The 18,325-nt window shown below is 36.2% G+C and overlaps 1 protein-coding gene and 1 long non-coding RNA gene across 5 annotated transcripts in view; one reads left to right on the forward strand and one right to left on the reverse strand.

Moving 5' to 3' along the window:
• The window catches only part of LOC126923899 (all trans-polyprenyl-diphosphate synthase PDSS1), a 51,867-nt gene extending 34,194 nt beyond the window's left edge, over positions 1 to 17,673 (forward strand). For both annotated transcript variants that reach the window (XM_050737835.1, XM_050737836.1), the window contains 7 exons: positions 1,970 to 2,122; positions 6,842 to 6,975; positions 8,801 to 8,942; positions 16,186 to 16,275; positions 16,490 to 16,621; positions 16,793 to 16,987; positions 17,230 to 17,673. In XM_050737835.1, coding sequence (XP_050593792.1) covers positions 1,970 to 2,122; positions 6,842 to 6,975; positions 8,801 to 8,942; positions 16,186 to 16,275; positions 16,490 to 16,621; positions 16,793 to 16,987; positions 17,230 to 17,451 — 1,068 coding nt within the window. In that variant the 3' untranslated portion in view covers positions 17,452 to 17,673. The remainder of the gene's footprint in view (positions 1 to 1,969; positions 2,123 to 6,841; positions 6,976 to 8,800; positions 8,943 to 16,185; positions 16,276 to 16,489; positions 16,622 to 16,792; positions 16,988 to 17,229) is intronic.
• Positions 15,873 to 17,326, reverse strand: LOC126923928 (uncharacterized). 3 transcript variants are annotated; one of them, XR_007713348.1, is made up of 4 exons: positions 17,211 to 17,326; positions 16,782 to 16,977; positions 16,429 to 16,695; positions 15,873 to 16,295 (listed from the first exon to the last, which is right to left on the reverse strand). It is a non-coding gene; the product is annotated as an uncharacterized LOC126923928 (long non-coding RNA). The 3 variants fall into 3 exon arrangements; XR_007713346.1 differs by lacking the exon at positions 17,211 to 17,326 and adding an exon at positions 17,049 to 17,197; XR_007713347.1 differs by lacking the exon at positions 17,211 to 17,326 and having other exon boundaries at positions 16,378 to 16,695; positions 16,782 to 16,930.
• Positions 17,674 to 18,325: the final 652 nt, after the last annotated feature.

The raw sequence follows: 18,325 nt of genomic DNA on the forward strand, positions 1-18,325 counted from the left end.
CTGGGAAGGAGAGACGTCGCGTCGTCGCCGCGGTAGCCCATTACGGCCATTACGTGCCCACGAAACGTAAACAGTCACAGGAATGACGGATCTTGTAAATAAGAGTTGCAACTTTCTGAAACGCCGTATTACGTATTCCGCGTTGTCTCGTCGGCGAGAAATCGTCGAGAACTAGGTGAATTTCAAGGGTTACCAGAGTAGAAAGACCGGAAAGAATATAGGAATGCAGGTCTCTTGCTGATTCATTCTTGCTTTAGTGGTAAGGACGATTAAATTCTTTTATGATAACAAAGAATTACCACAATAATGAAAATGATTGTACAATATGTCTGTTGTACGTTACATAGATATTTTGCATACGAGAGGTCTCGTAGTTTGAGCTTACGAAGATAAATGAGTAAAATAATTTGTCGAATTAAAAGCAACCTATTTTGAAGAAAATAATGACCCTGGAAGAGATATACACGTATTAATTGCAGAAAAATTCTGTATCTTTAGCTTTATAATTTACAAATTTTATACTCTATGCTTTTACGAACGAAACGTATGTCGTTTCTTAAAAATTGAAACACCAATAACTTCCTTCTCCTTTTTCAGTTGCTTTGATCTAATATCTCGAATCTGACTAATTTTGGAGCTGGAATTTCCTTGGAAAAATTTCTGATATCAATTTTTGCATGTGTATATATTTTTTCAGAATTTTTTGAAAACCTAGAACAGTGAGACAATTAAACTTTGACACGACGACTTAATTTGTTCATCGAACGCGCGATTTATTAATAGAGAGAAGAGATTGGATCATCAATTGCAGTAAAATAATGTTTCATCGTCGGTCTCGTGTATAAAGTATTTAAAAAGTTATAGATTTCGTGTAGCTCATTGAGGAAAGTAGGCGAATATCCTGTTATACCGTCCTCCAAGTAGTAAAATCAATAATACGCGCGGCAAGCCACAACAAGTAGTAATTGACGATATATGATCAGACTAATGACGCACCGCTATCTATTACTACTATCGTTATTACTATCACGCGATGTGTTCAACACATTCATAAAACGAACGTTCCACTAGCTGCAACGGCACAACCGTTTTATTCTCAACGATTTGCCATGTCAACGTTTGATAGTTACGAGCATACGTAATTCTATACTGAATCGTTATAGTTCATGCGGTTTGTTTATGTAGTATATTACGTTCATGCGTGATACAAGAATGAAACCGCTTTATTAACACGATTACACGTTCCGATTACTGTTAGCTACTGGAAATATAATTATATGATCGTTCAAGTAGCATAAACTTTATTTGCTTTTTGCCTACTATGTATCATGATTATTCGATAAACATTTGTCTTATTAATATTCGTCGATATAAATAGTAATTTTCCTTTCCTGATGCTTTCGCAATAATTTCCTATTTATATCGACGATACTATTATTTTTTAATTTCTTCTTCCTTTTTTTATTTTTATTGGGAATTTAGATAACGTAGTATGCCGACAAAACATGTTCTTTTATGTTTTACGATCCTTCTATCTCGTGGAACTTGTATCCAAATCACAATATTTATGATGCATTTTAGTTTTAATGATATTACTTAGTTAAAGAATAATAATGTAAAAATGTTGAAGCGTAAATAATTCTTCGCTTGGAATTTCGAATTTTGATAAACGGATTTCACCGAAATTATCGATTTCAATTGCAATGGAGAAATTTCTTTCGTAATTTCAATAAAAATACGATATTATACTTTCCTAATATTAATATACTTGTAAAATATTTCATTTTACAGTTGTATTTAATACATTTTAATAAATACTCATACTATGTCAGCCGAATCCTTTATAGCCACTAAGACATCAAAGAACGTATCCAAATTCCAAGTCAAGTCTTTCAAATCACGTTCAAGCTTTCTATCGCGTGTGAGATCTTCCCTTCCATTATTAATGAATTCTTCTTTTTCCATGCAGAGTAGAACGAGCACGCGGGACTGCAGGACGAACGTCGCAAGGATGATGAGTTCTATGCAGACACAACTGCCTGGATCCTTGCACGATTATCAAGTCGACCCTTACCGACTTCTCGAAGATGACCTTAAAGATGTCTACGATAATATACGAGAGGTCAGTTAATCTGTATGATTCACCCATAATTTCAATAATCCTTCGTGATCTGCGCAATAACATCGTCATATTAATTAAAGACTATTTCTTCTTTCCTTTTATGTTTTATCGAGATATTACGCGTTTCACGTGTTCACTTTCTATAGAAGAACGCGCGTCTCTCTGCAGGCAGACCAGTTTAGTTAGTCGGGAAAACGTGGAAGTCGAATTCCTTAGACAGAACTATTATATAGTTTTTTGCAAGGAATTACAACAGAAATTGGCAAGAGAAGTTATATGTTTGAGAAACAGCTATGAAAGAATCATGGAAATTTTAATCGTGATCGCGTACCCCTCAGTAATTAACCACTGTTGCTAAATAGCTAGCCTTTTTTTATTTATATTACAAAATTGTCGAAATGATAATGGTTAGATATGATACAATTCTAAACAATTTTCGTTGTACAAATATATAACAATGTAATAGTATGTGTAACGGTAAGTGTATAAGATTTATAACATGTGTTAACGTAGTAAATATCGTTGCTAGCCATTAATTTGCCATTGATTCGTACATTTTCGTCTACGATCCACGTTTCTCGAAGGTTTATAAGCATCCGTTATCAAAATTCTTAGAAAAACAAAATCGAACAAGATCGCGTTTCGCAAAGATTCATTGTCTTAAAAGTATAACGAAGATACAGTGGAGACTTTTGACAGGCAGTAGTTGGCAGTAAAATTTGAAGATGAATCGAACGTAAAAAATTTCAGAAAGTGCCGCGGTTACCTTGAACGAAATCGACTCGAATCTCCGAGCAGTTTAGGTCGCACAACGAAATCACGATAAATTTCTCTCGACTTCGCAAGAATCTGCACTCTTATCCACTCTCACATATCGCGTTTCTTCGAGCCAAGTCCAACAACTCATTGAAATCGATTTCCTGCTACCATTTTCGGTACAAACCGTATCGATTCGCCTCGAATCGCCAAGTACTTCCGTCACGACATTTCAACAGGAAGAAGGTGGTTCAAATCCGGAAGAAAAGAACGCCAAGTATCACGCGTAATCGCCCGTACAAGGGACAGTATATGGATCCATCGATTTACGTCATCGTTGTCATCGGACTTTCCTTATTGTTATGAGATATGGTAAAATTCCTTCGTCGAAAATATGCAAACAAGCAGGACATTGAATCGTTCGTGCGATAGGAGTTGGTTGATTTCTACAATTATTTGTAGTTGGAGAGTACATAACAATAACGATGATCGATTCTTGTTAATCGTTGCTTTTTTTTTCTACAAGTATTATATTTGCAAACATAAGGATTAACGAAGGATTATATTTTAATTAAAGACATACACTACGCTATATTACTTTATTCCTAACGTATTGCTATTTCGTTTATCAAAAAGTCCATGCACGATAATCATTAGTCATTGAATTTTTCATCGACATGTCGATCGTAATTTTTCTTCTCCCAAAAAGTTGGATTGTGGATGGTTAATGCCAATATCTCGATGTCGTAATTAATTTAATATCTACGTATATACGATAATTTGAAGATTAATTTCATCTGTCTCTTTATTTATTGCTTTTCATCGCATGCCCTGGTAAGATACTAATAACTACAACTACGTGTATTTAAATGGTATTTACAGGTTTAATTCGGCACGGTTGGCTTACTTAGTGTCGTTAATTAGCAAATAATTAGCTAGCTGTTAGCTGGTTTGGCGGATTAGTACAGTTTTGTATACTTCTATAGGCGGCACGAAAGATCTTTTTCAATTTGAAGATGAATATTTCCTGAAGATATTCTCCGTAACAAATCATTGAAATAACTGAATTGTTGGAAATACCGCTTATGCGAATTATCTATGCAGAATCGTTTAGCAACACGCAATTATAAATATTTATAGCAAAGAACGGTGTTTTCATGAATAGTCGGCTTGTGTCTTCGAACGCCTAGCGAAAGCAGCTCGCGACTTCACGGTCTGCATATATGGCCGAGAGTAGAACTTTTACTTATAGTTGGCTGTTTAGGTTCTACAACAATTGTATTTGCGTATGCACGTGCAAGCGCGTTTAGAAAGCACTTTTTCTCGCCGCGACAATGGAACGTGATAATACTGACTCGCCACGCAATTACGTGCCATCGCTGTGGTGTCATCTTTGTACCAGCTTTTTCGTGGTTAATTTGCTCACCATCTGCGTACGCTTGTTCCATTGCATGAATTTAGTACAGAACTTTTTATAGTACGTACGAAGATTTTCGCCAATGACCGTATATTATTAATTTTCGTTATATCATTTTTATTCTCTTATATTGTTACATTAATTGTAAGAAATTGATTGATTAAGAGAAGACATAAAGTTGAACGAATATCACAGAGAAGATCTGTTATTCTGTAAGTTTATGTTTTCGTGACAAAGTTACAAGAACGAACATCTATCTTAGCTTTTACGTAAACTATTCTTTTTTTTTTTTGTAGCGAAAAAGAGTATCGAACGTGTCTCTGAAATAAAGCAAAAAGACACAAGGATTAGAATTATTGTAGATTAGCATGTGAGAAGCATGAAGTTGGCAAGTTCCAGAACGTTGCTTTTTTTTCTCTAAGAGAAATTGTAAAAGGAGGCAGGAGGAGGCGCGTGAGTGCCTCTGTCTTCCGCTTCTTAAGAGTAGAACGTGGATTCGTCGGCTCTAATGCGTCAGAAGAATGCGACTTTTCGTTTCGCTCTACTTTCTTCAGGTTAATAGATAGAGACACAAATTTCAAACGCGACGGATCGAATATTTCGTTGCAAGGAAATTTACGATCGGTTTTATCCGTACGTTGAAACATTCTGCAAAACCTTCACGAAATCAATCAGCATAATGTCCTCGTGAGTTACGTAACTCGGGATATTTCCATATTATTCGTTAGAAACTAAACTGAACGTAGAAGTTTATTATACGTTTGATACGATTCTACATTAAGCTTAACATAAATTTGCATAAATTCTTCGTGTGACAAGGCGAGAACTTTTATCACATGTTTGCGAGTTCAGTGAATATTCCTCAAACTATCGTGATTCATGTGAATATTCTGCCGATTCGCTTGAGATTCGTTTGAAATCCTACTTTCGACATTTTCCACATTTTTGCATATTACGTGCGTTTTCTGGCTTTCGGTATCTCCAAGTCTCCCATGAATGCTAAAAAATCTCGCAATTCGCCAGCCATAAAAAAATTTCGAAAGTTCAGAGGGTAAAGCTCGAAGTGCATTGGTCCTTACATGGTGAACTTCCGCTCACGTGTGCAAAACGATCGCGCGGAAAGTGTCTCTGACGTAAGCTTGCGAAACGAGCTCTGGTAACGAGCGTTCCTTTCGACTTTGGCCAAATTCCAGGACGAACTTTCAGCCGTGTATCGAGGTTGGAATTCAAAGCGAATCGGTCCTCGCCTTTTTAGCCTGCTCGGCCTCTTCCTTCTATCGGGTGCTTGCAACAAAGTCCGTCGCCTGTGATTCGTTTCGTCACGTATGCTTCATCATCATCGTGTTATGGGCATCGATTGTCTATGCGTGGCTCAACCAGTCGCTGATAAATCGCTCTGGAATAAGATATGTAACGCCTGTATTGAATCGAAATAAATGTGTAACGTCGAACGGGGACCGATTTGTACGAGCTTGTCAGCTGGAACGGTATTTCGAACAGACGTTCTAATACCACGTTCTCCTTCGCGGGAGTAACTGCACTATCGTTTAACGCAGAGACTGGGTCATTGACTGGCGATATTGTAACGCGATAATGATGATAATTCGGTTAAAGGTAAAATGCTTTAATTGTAAAAGACGCGATATTTAAATTAGGATTAGAAATGTTATTGAATGCTATAGCGTCTTCGTTTCTTATATTTTTAAGCTTTCATGAATCTTAAGCTCCTTTGCATCCTTTTGCTTTTTACGTGCTCTATGTTATTCTTTATATTCTCTTCTTTTTTAAGCTTTCCTTATCTTTTTGGACTTTGTCCTTTCTTTTTATATTCGCCTCATTATATATGTATGTATGTATTTCATTAAGTTAAAAATAAAATTTTGCCTACTGACTGCAAAATGAGATTGATCTACATACATAGATTCCTCATTCGCCTTCTCATTCAACCTCGATACGTATACGATAAATTATTACACACGTCGTTATGTAATTGGCGTAAATGGCAGAATAAAAAATGATGTAAGTTATTTTGAAATTTGAATTAATTTCTAACCATTATGGTAACACGATCTGTATATCATCGATTATTTAAAAACGGTGCTAAATAACCAACAGTAACATAGTTCAAGGTTTTAGGTCATATGAATATTCCATTCGCACGCGCGCATACTCAGCATAATATAATATTACAGGGTTTATCATAAGGCCAGCCACTTACAAATGTGACAAAATCTAAGTTAAGCGTCATTTTTTTAAATTGTAGTTCCATTTACGATAGAATTTTATGTCCCAATAGATTTCAATGATGGCAGAAAATTGATAACAATCGAACGATCGTTGTAAAAGCGATTTTGAAACGGATTAATCACGACGGGATTAACATCTAAACTAAATGAAGTAAAGTGAGTAAAGCGACGATTTAGTGGAGCGAACAGGTGGATAATCTTAACAAGAAACGAACAGAAGCGTGTCGCGGCTCCTTTAACATTCACGGGTGAATTCCTTTTCACCGTTCGAAGTCAAGGTTACGTTTGCTATTGTTGCAGGTACTCATCAGGAACACGACGCAAAAGGAGCTGCAAACTATAGCGACGTACTACTTCGACGGTAAGGGAAAGGCGTTGCGGCCGATGGTAGCAATTCTCATGGCACGGGCTATCAATTACCACAAGGAAAGAAAGTGAGTTGTGAGAGGCACGCCTCTGTGCGGATTCTTACAAGTTCGCCGTCGATGATCATGTGAATTTTCTCGATCAACCAAATTACGCCTAAACGAATTATATTCCAACGAATCCGTACTGTTCAATTCATCTCATCGAGAGGATTTGCCTTCAGGGGTGTAAGGCAGAGTAAAGGTTGGCTCAATGAAAGAGCAATTTTTGTTTTTTATTGCACAATCGGTAATTATAGTTTTATGAGCCATTGACGTTTTGTTATTTCGAATATATGCTTGTTAGAAAATATTTATAAGAAGATTTCCTATGTATCTATCTGTAAGAATAACCGCGACCTTCGCAGGATTAAATAAAGATTATGGCTCGATATTAGTAACTCATTATACAAACGGCTGCCAGAAATCTCTGGCTAAAGAAAATCTATTACATAGCTTACGAAGTACGATGTTGTAAAATCTTTTGCGAGATGAATGCCTATCAGTGTATATTTTAAATTATTGATACGTACATGCCTGCCAGGGATATTCGAATGGCTGATATGCCCATGTACATAAGTCGACAATTTTTATTTAAACTTGACTCTGTTGCACACGAACATTATTTCAGAGAGGGTCGTTGTTTTTAAATAATTATTTCATAAACGATACTGCTGTAATTAGTATTACTTTATATTTTATTTTGATATTCTAATATCTTTGGAGACGTTTGCATTCTTAAAGCTAATAGGGAAAATTCGTGTCATTGAAGTCTCGTGACACAGAAAGAACGCGACTTATAAATTTCATTTTTACTGTCGGACTCGTGAAATTGAACAGTGCAAGATGAAAAAAAAAAGGAAAAGAAACGTAGAAAACGGCAAATGTAATAGTCGATGTACATGGTTTATTCTTATGCCATGTAAATACATGTTAATAGAGGCGTGCTTTTTCATTTACCGATGGTCGCAAGAAAAAGTAACTTCGCCAAACGTTTAGAAAGCATCGAAAGAATGCGACTGGCTAGTCTCCTCTCTTTCTAATTCATAAATCGCTTTGAAAGTAATTACTTGTCGTTGTGTGGTGAACTGGCTACAATGAATATGAATGAGATGTCCCGTGAATGAGAACTAGTGTAACGTACGCTATCACATATGCTTGAAGAATCGTAAATAGTGGCGAGCGTGACTTCGCGGTCCAAGATGTGCCAAAGATAAACCCACGTCTCTCGAAAATATCTATACAATTACTTGTCAACGACTTATACGATCGACTCTTTAATCTTTACTAGATCGTTCAACGTTCTGACGTTGTTCATTCACTGTAACACATTTTATCCGATAGCCACATCTACAAATTTCGTGTTAGCAATACCTACACGTATTTATAATTTTCTATCGTTAAATCGAATCACAGTTGATCTTACAATCGGGCCTCTGTAAAAACACCAAACTGATCAAATACGCTTTTATACATTTCTTAATTTTTCTATTTGCGTAAACGAACGATCGGCGTACAGCTTTTTGAGAAAATGAGAAATTACTTACTTCTATAAATTTATTTGATACTCGTAAGCAGAAATAATCGTAAATTCTAAAACAAATGTTAAAGAATGTTTGTAACATTCATCGTGTGTCTCTATGCTTTTCTTTTTTATTGATAGAGTCGAATGTGGCTTCTGGACGATTCAATTAATGAGATCTACTTATATACTTAATTCTTTCAGGATCCAGTTCTTCCTGAAATTCTATCAGAAATATTGCTTTTTATTAATCGTGACTAATAGGAACTCGACGCGTAGATCAAAGCATCGAGGCAACAAAGGATTAAATGAAGGGTGCTCGATTGGTTTCAGTGGTCTCTTGGATTCGCAGCGACAAGTGGCGATGATCTCCGAGATGATCCACAACGCTTCCTTGATCCACGACGACGTAATCGACCAGCCAGACTTCCGCCGTGGCAAACCTTCTATCAACGTCGTCTGGAGTCAAAAGAAGGTAAGTGAAACAACCCACTCCCACGTTCGACCAAAGTTCAAGCTATGTAGATATAAACGGGTAAAATCTATGGTTCGAAGACTCATTCAAGGTTCATTTCTTTTTTTTTCTTTTTGTTCTATAATATAATCAATGACTAAGCGTTCATTCAAGATTAGTGTGCCTTGAAATATGAAACATTATTATAAAAATAAATATTGTCATAAAGATGAAGAATGATTTCATGGTTGAAAAGGTGAACGATGACATCTCAGGCAATCGTTCTGTTTCTATCTTCCTCGTGTTTCCTAGTTCTTCCTTTTTTTAACGGAACGTATCGACCTGTCGATTTCTATCTGATCGTTTGAACATCTTGGACACGTGGACGTTTCGTACGATGCACCGTGAATTTCGATATCTTCTCGTCTATCGACTGGCTCGCGTTGATCGATGGAAACTGAAACTCTCTCTGGAATACCGTAGGAGAGAGAAAGAGAGAGAGGGGAAGGAGGCTAATGCGATTCATGACTGTACTACGCTGACCGTGCACGCTTTCCTGGTCTGGAAGCGGAAACGGGCCATCTTCTTTCGGCTTACGTATGATCCGGCGGCGAGATTTCAAAAAGAGGAGTTGACGTTCAGTCGCTTCCTTCTGACGCGCGAAGAAAATTGGTTGCGCGATTAATGATGCATTAGAAGGAGTAGAATGAAATTAATTTGAAAGTTGATCACCTTCTCGATTAGGTTTCCTGGTAGCTATCTGGTATTAGGGCCAAGAATCTACCTGAACGCTCTTTGTTTCACAATTGCGTAAAGAACATTTGTAGCGAGGAATTCTTATTACGACTTTTACGAAAGGTTCTTATTATTAGACCGCGGATGTTCATGTATTGATGGAATATTTGAAGATGCGAAATTTTGCAGAATATAATACGAAGAGGTGCGTATTATAATTATTTAGTAGGTGAAACAAATCGCTATTTAGATTTCTTTTTTTTTTATCAAGTTTTTCTTATAAATAGAAGACGTGTCCTCGAAATATTTTTATTCGTTCGTTAAAGCAAAGATAGAAATTGTTGGACTAAAAGAGACATATAATGCACTGCAAAAGGGTAACTATCGCTGTGGAGTTAAGCCATGGGATTTTACGAAACCGGCGCATGTATAGCTTCATAGCTTCAGCGAAACTCGATGTTTTAAAATTTCCAAGCGCTCCGATCTTACCCGTGGCTGTAATATCGTACGTAATTATGCCTTGTTACAAAATGTCTATGTCCGCATGTGAACGTGAGAAAGGTTGCAGATCGTTGGGAAGTTGGTCAAGAATTCTTATTTAGTCGAACACTGCAAATTTCAGAAACTGCTTGTGCAATCTTCGACATTTGCTACAGGAACACCTTAATTATCCAACAATATGACACAATTCAATATTAATGATATAAATAACGATCGTTAATTAGTCAACTATTGCGATAGCTCGACTAGGTAAAAAAGGTTGACCAGGATTATTTACAAAGTTCATGGGTCGAACTAATATTTATTTTAGAGATCTTAATCATTACAAAAATGATTTAACTTATACTAAATATCTATTTGCAACTTAAATTACCTTTAAAGGTTACAGCTCACAGATTGAAAATCCACGTTTTAGAGAAATGATCAATACGATCGTTAAGATGTAAAATACAAACGATTTGTCATTGCCAAAAGAAGAGTTACCATATCGTAATAATTTACCAACTGTTACACCAATTCAATTGGGCAATGCCCAAATGACCTACACGGCACACACGAGAAGAATCAAGATGTTGCGTTCACCTGTATTCGCACTTCGACGATAGGATCAAACTTCTTTTTGTTTTACATTCTCAAGAAAATTCTTTTAGACTTCCCATCGTAGGAAATATTTTTTAATGTTCATGATTCTCACAATCGAAATCAAATGGGCTATAATAAATTATGGAAATTAGTTTCATTATTTATAGCGCATAGCAAATTTTCTCCTTTAGATCTCCAGCCCTAGGAAATATTTTTTAATTTCCAAAATTCTCACGATCGAAATCAATTGAACTGTTAATTAGCTACTTTTATGTCTCACAGTGCGTAATATTATTTCTCCGTGTATTAGTCGCGTAATGAGATAAGTAAATAAAATACAAAATGAGATAATCAAACTCACAATTATTATCTAAGCTAATTACGAAAGTTAACTATAAAATTCGGAACAAAACTCGCAAAGTCGATTATAACGGCGTTAACTTCTCAATGTCTTCAAAAATTCCAACATTAAATTTCGTTTCACAGCCGGAGAAGTGATCGATCGTACGCGATCGATGGAAACGCGTTCACCGCGTTGTAAACACATGCGCTAGGTATAACGCGATTTGTTAGGAAGTTTGAAAAGTGTGACGGCCTTGACGAACGAATTAACGAGTTGCAAAGAAATGGAAAGCCGTCGAGATGGCTACGAAAGTCGCCCACAGAACACTGGAAGGAGCATTGGGCTAACAAATTGCGTAACACCGGTGTATTAACGGGACACTAATTGAAGGAGCTGTTGCGTATGTATATACGTATAATAGTTATCGCTGGGTTACATACAGATAAGGAGGCCGTGAACAAAGTAACCTCGAGTTCTACATTCCGTAACTGTTACCATTCGAAGAACATTTTTGCTCCGATATGTATCGATTTCTACGACCAATGGTCATTTGTTTCTCTTCTTGATTCGTGAAAATTCATATTTTTACGAATACTACGTAAAATGAAGAAACGAAACTTACGTAGAAGCATCTGTCGTAACCAGAAGAAATCTTGTACACTTAATTTTGGATATTATGTATATTCTGTACGTCGCTGCATATATAAATTTGCCAATTTCTAAGTGCATAGACGAAAAGTGTAAATATTATACAAAGATAAGCAAGAGTTGTTATACAAGTTACAAGGAACGTTCACTGTGGTCTTTGTATTTTGTCACTGAAATGGTAAAAGATTACTTTACATCTACAGACACGTATATCTTGGAATACGCATTTTTATCATCGACGTTCTAAGCATTTCTTCCAAAAATCCCAGAAAATCAGAAGCACGCGGTTCGCCGACCAATTTTCTACTCGTCATATTCCAAATGATAATCGGAGCGCCTGGCTTTCTGAATTGCCAATTCCCGGCAATTAAACTCGAATCCCCGCGCTACAATACACAGTTCGTTAACTCTATTAAAAGAAGCATTCCTTTCTTCCGGAAAAAAACTCTACTTACATATACCCCTTCGTTTCTACGTACACGTATATCTCTGCATTCTGCGTATATATTTTTACGATAACTATCCGATGACGTTAACGAAACTTCTACGTGGTACGATTATTTCGCTATTTTCAGGCAAACCAGCTCTATTATAATTTGATTTCTTGGCAGCGATAATGGACGGCCGACAGTTTCGATCCGTATCATTGATCGAAAGTTATTTCCCGAAGGAACGTATCAGACTTTTCGTTAGCTGGGGCTGCGCCCTGGTGCCCACCGCGCTGATTCACGTTCGCTTTGCGAAACTCTCAGCCTTTCGCAATAATCGTCCGTACGTCGATAAAATGGCGAGAACACGGTGTTTTCGAAAGGAAAGCTCACGGCCGCTTTGTTGGGTGACACGCGTGAAAAACAAGCGACGAAGATGCCGGATGTGAAACTCGAAATTACGACGCGTTCGTCTCGAACCATTGTCAGGCGAGACAACGAGTCGAAACGTTTCCTGGAATTAGTTACGATGGAGTTAGTACTAAATTCCATTGAGTTTCAGTCGATCTCTGGTAACACGTTCTCTTTCTTCCTTCTTTCTTTTTTTCAGATAGTAAAGATGAGTCGGATTATTTTTGAGATACAAATTACATAGAGAAGAGGTTGTTCTTTTTAAATTCTTGTCAAAAGCTGGAGAAATAGCTTGCAGTGAAAGCATCGGAATAGATGATGGCGAAGATGGTTCCAGTGTGAATGTAAAATTGATAAATTATACTTGGAAATGCGGAAATGTCGAAATGGTTTGTTTAGGAAGGATTGAAGGTACGTTTCCGTATAGAAAACTAGGTTTTTTACAAATTTGATAGAGATAGTAGCCAAAGTGGACGAGCTCCAGCGAACGAGATAATTGTTTTCTAAAATATAGTTGCGCTCGTTCTGTTCTCGTACAACTCCCTTTTTACAAAACTTCCTTTTTTTTTTATAAAAGATTTATGAAATAACGACGAAGGGATTATAAAATTTGTTGTCTAGTTTTCGTAGCTGAATAACGAATTTTATTTGGAGATTAAGGTGTAAGACGTACAATTACTTCCTTCTTTTTACAGAGAACATAAAGATTTTAATCGCCGTGATTTTTGTTGTTAAGATAACATCTGTCGATATTTCACGCGGCCTTCACCGTCCAATTCTATTTAAAGTTAAAGCTTCGCCGAAATGACATGACACGTATTGAATATCTGATATACGACATCGTACATTCGTACTGATAGGCTCCTAGAATATTTGGTTCCCGCATAATCAACGAGTTCCTCTCACGTTTTCTTTTTCGCTTGCGAAAGTTCAAGGTGAAGAGATGAAACAGAAAAGAGAGAAAATTTGACCATTTTGATTCATATTATTCATCCTAATTTAACGAGGCATATTACGAATCTAAAAACATGTAAAATAGCCGCATGATCATTTATGTAATTCCTACGAATACTTTAATTTTTAAAATTTATAAAATTCCGAAAAATCCTATACATGTAATATCTTGAATCTCTACGTTGAAAATTGATCGTTAATTATTGGGAAAAAAATGTAATTTCAACGTTATAATTCAATCATACGTACGTCTATTTATGATAACTTGATATTTCATCCACAGTGCTAACTCTTAACCAATTTATTAATCGCTCGTCTTATTTATATCGTATCTTTGAACGAAGATAATTAACCACATAATCGATTCTTCTTCAGACTGTAAATTTCCAGATGTAAATTGTTTTTCTGTCATTTTCTTATTTAGGATCTTATCCCTCGTCGTTGGAAGATTTTTCAATTTCACAAAGACATTGACGAAATAATATAATCGTTATTGATATCGGTCTCTCGGTCAAATTGTATACTGATGATTTTCTTAGAAACACGAAACGTCATTTTCTCGATTGAAACTAAAGCGAGATCGAGACGTAAGAGAGTTCGACGAACGCGGCACGATTGACAAGGTGTTAATTTCGAAATAGAGGCAACGATTGTAATTATACATTAGAGAGATCACAACTGAAATGATCGTCCTTCGCGTTGATCTTTTCCATGTACTTTCCTATTTCAATCGAAGAAACGAGGTAAAATATCTTGCATGCCGTTGTTCTATTCTGCGTGGCTAGAAAGTCGCTGCAATGCAAATAAGGGCCAGAATAGCACACGTTAAATCGTCGAATGGGTAGAATAGGTCGTCGACGACGGTGCGATCACGACATGCGTTTCGATTTCGATGCACATGCTTGCGGTTATCGCGGTGGTGAGCAAGGAAAACCGCCGATGAATATCCGTGGTATCCGAGCTACAATACTTTGAAACCTTTGATTTCCAATAGCTTTTAACATCGGCAGACGCTATTCTCTGGTTTCCTGGCGTCACTCTGTATCTGATATTCCAACCGCGTTCGACAGCTTCTTTAACGCCTAATTAACAACAATAGTAAGATTTCTTCCGTTTCTTGCTAGTCAAAGGATCATTTTTATCTTGTTACTGCACCAAGCTCGATCTAATGGGCTGGAGTACTAACTCGATAGTTAACAAGTCGTAGATAAATAGTCAATAGGAAATACTTAGAAGGCATTGAAATCTCTTTAGGTTGTGTCAATTTTCGTAAAGTATTTCTCTTCAAAAATAGGCAGTTAACGCTTTGCCTTATAAGCATTCTTTAACTAGCTCTTTGAACGATTATCGGTTATTTACCATTGTGACTGATGCGAAATTATGTATTAAATATGCTAGAAAGCTACACAGTCTGAAGGATTTTGAAGTTGTTATCGGCGTCAACTTCAAACGTTTTATAAATCTGGCTTTGTTGAATTTTAATGCCATACCAGAATAATGGAAGATTACTAATTTATTCCTAAGTTGAGGACGTGTGTTTTTTATGTCCGAGATCAAGAATACAGAAAATTTTGAGGATAAAGAGCCACTCTCTAAATTAAGGGGGTTAAATTTATAAAATTATTAATATCTATCTTGAATGAAAAAATACACAATAAGCAAAAAACATACATGATGCCATAAATGGAAATTCAATGTTATATAAATTATACTTTGAGGAAATATTTTGCATATTCTATTTTTTAATATTCTTCTCAATATGTGATGTAGACGAAAAAAACGTTCAGGCGAACATCTCTTTCTTTCTTTTTTCAGTAGAACCATAATGAAAATCACTTTCTGACGTGTTTGAAAAGTTTTCCACTATATTCGTTCATTTTACGCTTTCTGTATACGCTTTTACCTTAATCGTAGGCCCAAACTGTGTCCATGTGTAAGACTAACAAAAGAAAGTGGCCTTCTCTCGCATTGCCGAGCCTCGATTACCCAGTAAGATCATCGAGTTGTTCGTATAAAACCAGACAAGTGGAAAGATCTTTATTACGATAAGTTAATTAATATGCAAACGTATCTCGATCAATGTAGATCGTTTTGATGTGCTATTTAAATAAAACTAAGAGGGGAGAGGGAACTATTACGAGAGCAAACGCACGTGTCATCCTTCGATATCGAACATTTGCCAGATCTAACTTGTCTGCTTCTATTTCGAAATATATTCAGTGAAAGGAAACACGTTCTTTAATCGTGCATAGCCGTTTCATCTTTCTTAACTTTTACAAACTACGAAAGGCTTACAATTTATCGCTAATAATACAATGAAAGCTGAACGATAAAATTATCTGAAAAATCTTCCTAAATTTACAATATATTTATTTGTATATTTATAAATGTATAATTAGATATTTATAAATAGATAAATATATATATATACGTCAAAGTATATTATTTGGGAAGATCTTGTTTTCAAGTCATAGTATATTATCTTCGTTAATTGTCTTTATTGAGCGACTACGCATTTTAGCAATTAAAATGCCAGGATTACTTTCCACGAGAAAGATCGGATCATTTCATTTTACTTAATCTTAAACAAACTTCTCCGTATTTTCATCCTCTGAAAAAATATCTTAATGTATGTTTCCATGATTTGTTGCTCGATTTTCAGGTGACCATGACAGGAGATTATGTTCTGGCAGTCGCGTCAATTATGATAGCTCAACTGCAAAATGACGATGTCACCCTCACGCTCAGTCAGGTAAAGTTCACAAACCATATCTACAATATGAATATCTTTAACTATAGAATATTTAATGCGATAGATGGAATAACTTTTAGTAAAGAAATATCTATTATTTACGAGCTGTTAATTAATACGTTAATATTTGTACGGATACGTAAGAGTATTCACATGCTCTAGGATCCTGATATAACCCTGATGATAAGTATTGACAAGTCCAGGTGCTTTCCAGGTCGTGACGGACCTGGTGCAGGGTGAATTTATGCAGCTTGGCTCTAAGGAGACGGAAAACGAGAGATTCGCGCATTACCTCACGAAAACGTATCGCAAGACAGCCAGCTTAGTTGCTAATTCCTTGAAGGCGGTATGTACTGTCATGTTGATCTTGATATTTAATCCTTTCGCACAGGTCGAAGTTTGTAATACGAAGAATTATGTCTACGAATTGTTAAATACGTTTTATAATTAATTAATGTGAATATAAATACGATTAGTTTAACAAATAATATATCATTAATGAATACATTTTGAACAGGTGACTATGCTAGCTGGTGGTGATGAACAGTTGGTCGAATTAGCCTTCCAATACGGTAGGAACATCGGTTTAGCATTTCAATTAGTCGATGATCTTTTGGATTTCGTGTCGTCTTTGTCAACAATGGGCAAACCTACCGCAGCAGATTTGAAGTTAGGTCTTGCAACTGCTCCAGTTCTTTTCGCCTGTGAACGGGTAAGAAAATTAGAAAAGTACATAAATTAATTGGTAAATATGTTTTAGGATCAGGACTTACTTTAATTCCTTTCGTATTATACGACTCGTACAGAGTGAAACTTAAATTTATAGATAGTAGTTCAATAAATAATTCATAAATCGTAATTGAACATAATATAAGTTGCTATATTCTTTTGCTTTTTAATATTACGATTTGACCTTTTCATTTCTGACACACCACCTTCGTTTTTCTGTCACAGTATCCAGAATTGAACGCGATGATCATGCGCCGATTTCAAGAGCCAGGAGACGTGGAGAAAGCGTTCGAGCTGGTGCACAAGTCGCAGGGCCTGGACCAAACGAAATTTTTGGCGCGGAAGCATTGCATCGAGGCGATGAAACTTGCACAATCTTTAGCCGAGAGCCCGTACCAAAAAGGTTTGCAGGTGGTCTGCGATCTAGTATTGAATCGTATGAAGTAGCGATATGAGAAAAAACGATAGGAACTGTGTATGAAAGTAAAAAGGGTACGATGAAACGTTTTGAAAAAAACAAACTGGTAGTCGCAAGAGAATTAATGTTGGCCACGAAGAACGCTGATTAATTTAATTACAATTACAATTACAGTGAACAAGGAAATAATGTGCCGTTGATACAACAGGTTGTACTGATTGTAGAGAGAAAAAAAAAGAAAAAAAAAAGAATATCGAACAAATGCGTAGGCGTAGATGATCGCGACACTCGTGTTAAACGCACTCATAACGAATGTGTTCGATTATTATTAATGGTACTTATAATTCTATATTTAAACTTGTACGTTTGTAACATAAAAGTTCAAGATGTTTATACTTGCGATATTGTTAACGATGTGGTAATTTTATGAGAAAAAAAGAAATGGGAAGATTAGCAGGATATTATTTTTATAAATTTCAGATGTAACGTAATGAGAGGTGCCTCATATCTATAAGGCAATATACAACAATAAGTACGAGCGATGTCGCTGCGATGTTACTCTAATCGTGTTTAAACGTTACCGAATACTATGTAATTATAAGCGAGAGATCACTCACTAAGTGCCCAGGTACATCTTGCAAACGGGAGATACAACGTATAAGAGAATGTAAAGAGATGAACGATAACGTTTATTTCGCTCTATAGTGCACATATGACCTGATTTTATCGATATTGTCGCTAGCCAATCATAAGTGTAAATAAAATGATTTATAGGAGTAATTGTAATGTATTAGAATTGGTAAATCTGCCAGATTGTTGTTTTGCTGGAACCACTGGTACTGGAACTGTGGTACTGCGTAACCAAATTCATTTAATAAGTGACAAGCAATGTGAAAAACTTTC

This window comes from Bombus affinis, chromosome 14 (assembly GCF_024516045.1).
Source record: "Bombus affinis isolate iyBomAffi1 chromosome 14, iyBomAffi1.2, whole genome shotgun sequence".
Lineage (NCBI taxonomy): Eukaryota > Metazoa > Arthropoda > Insecta > Hymenoptera > Apidae > Bombus > Bombus affinis.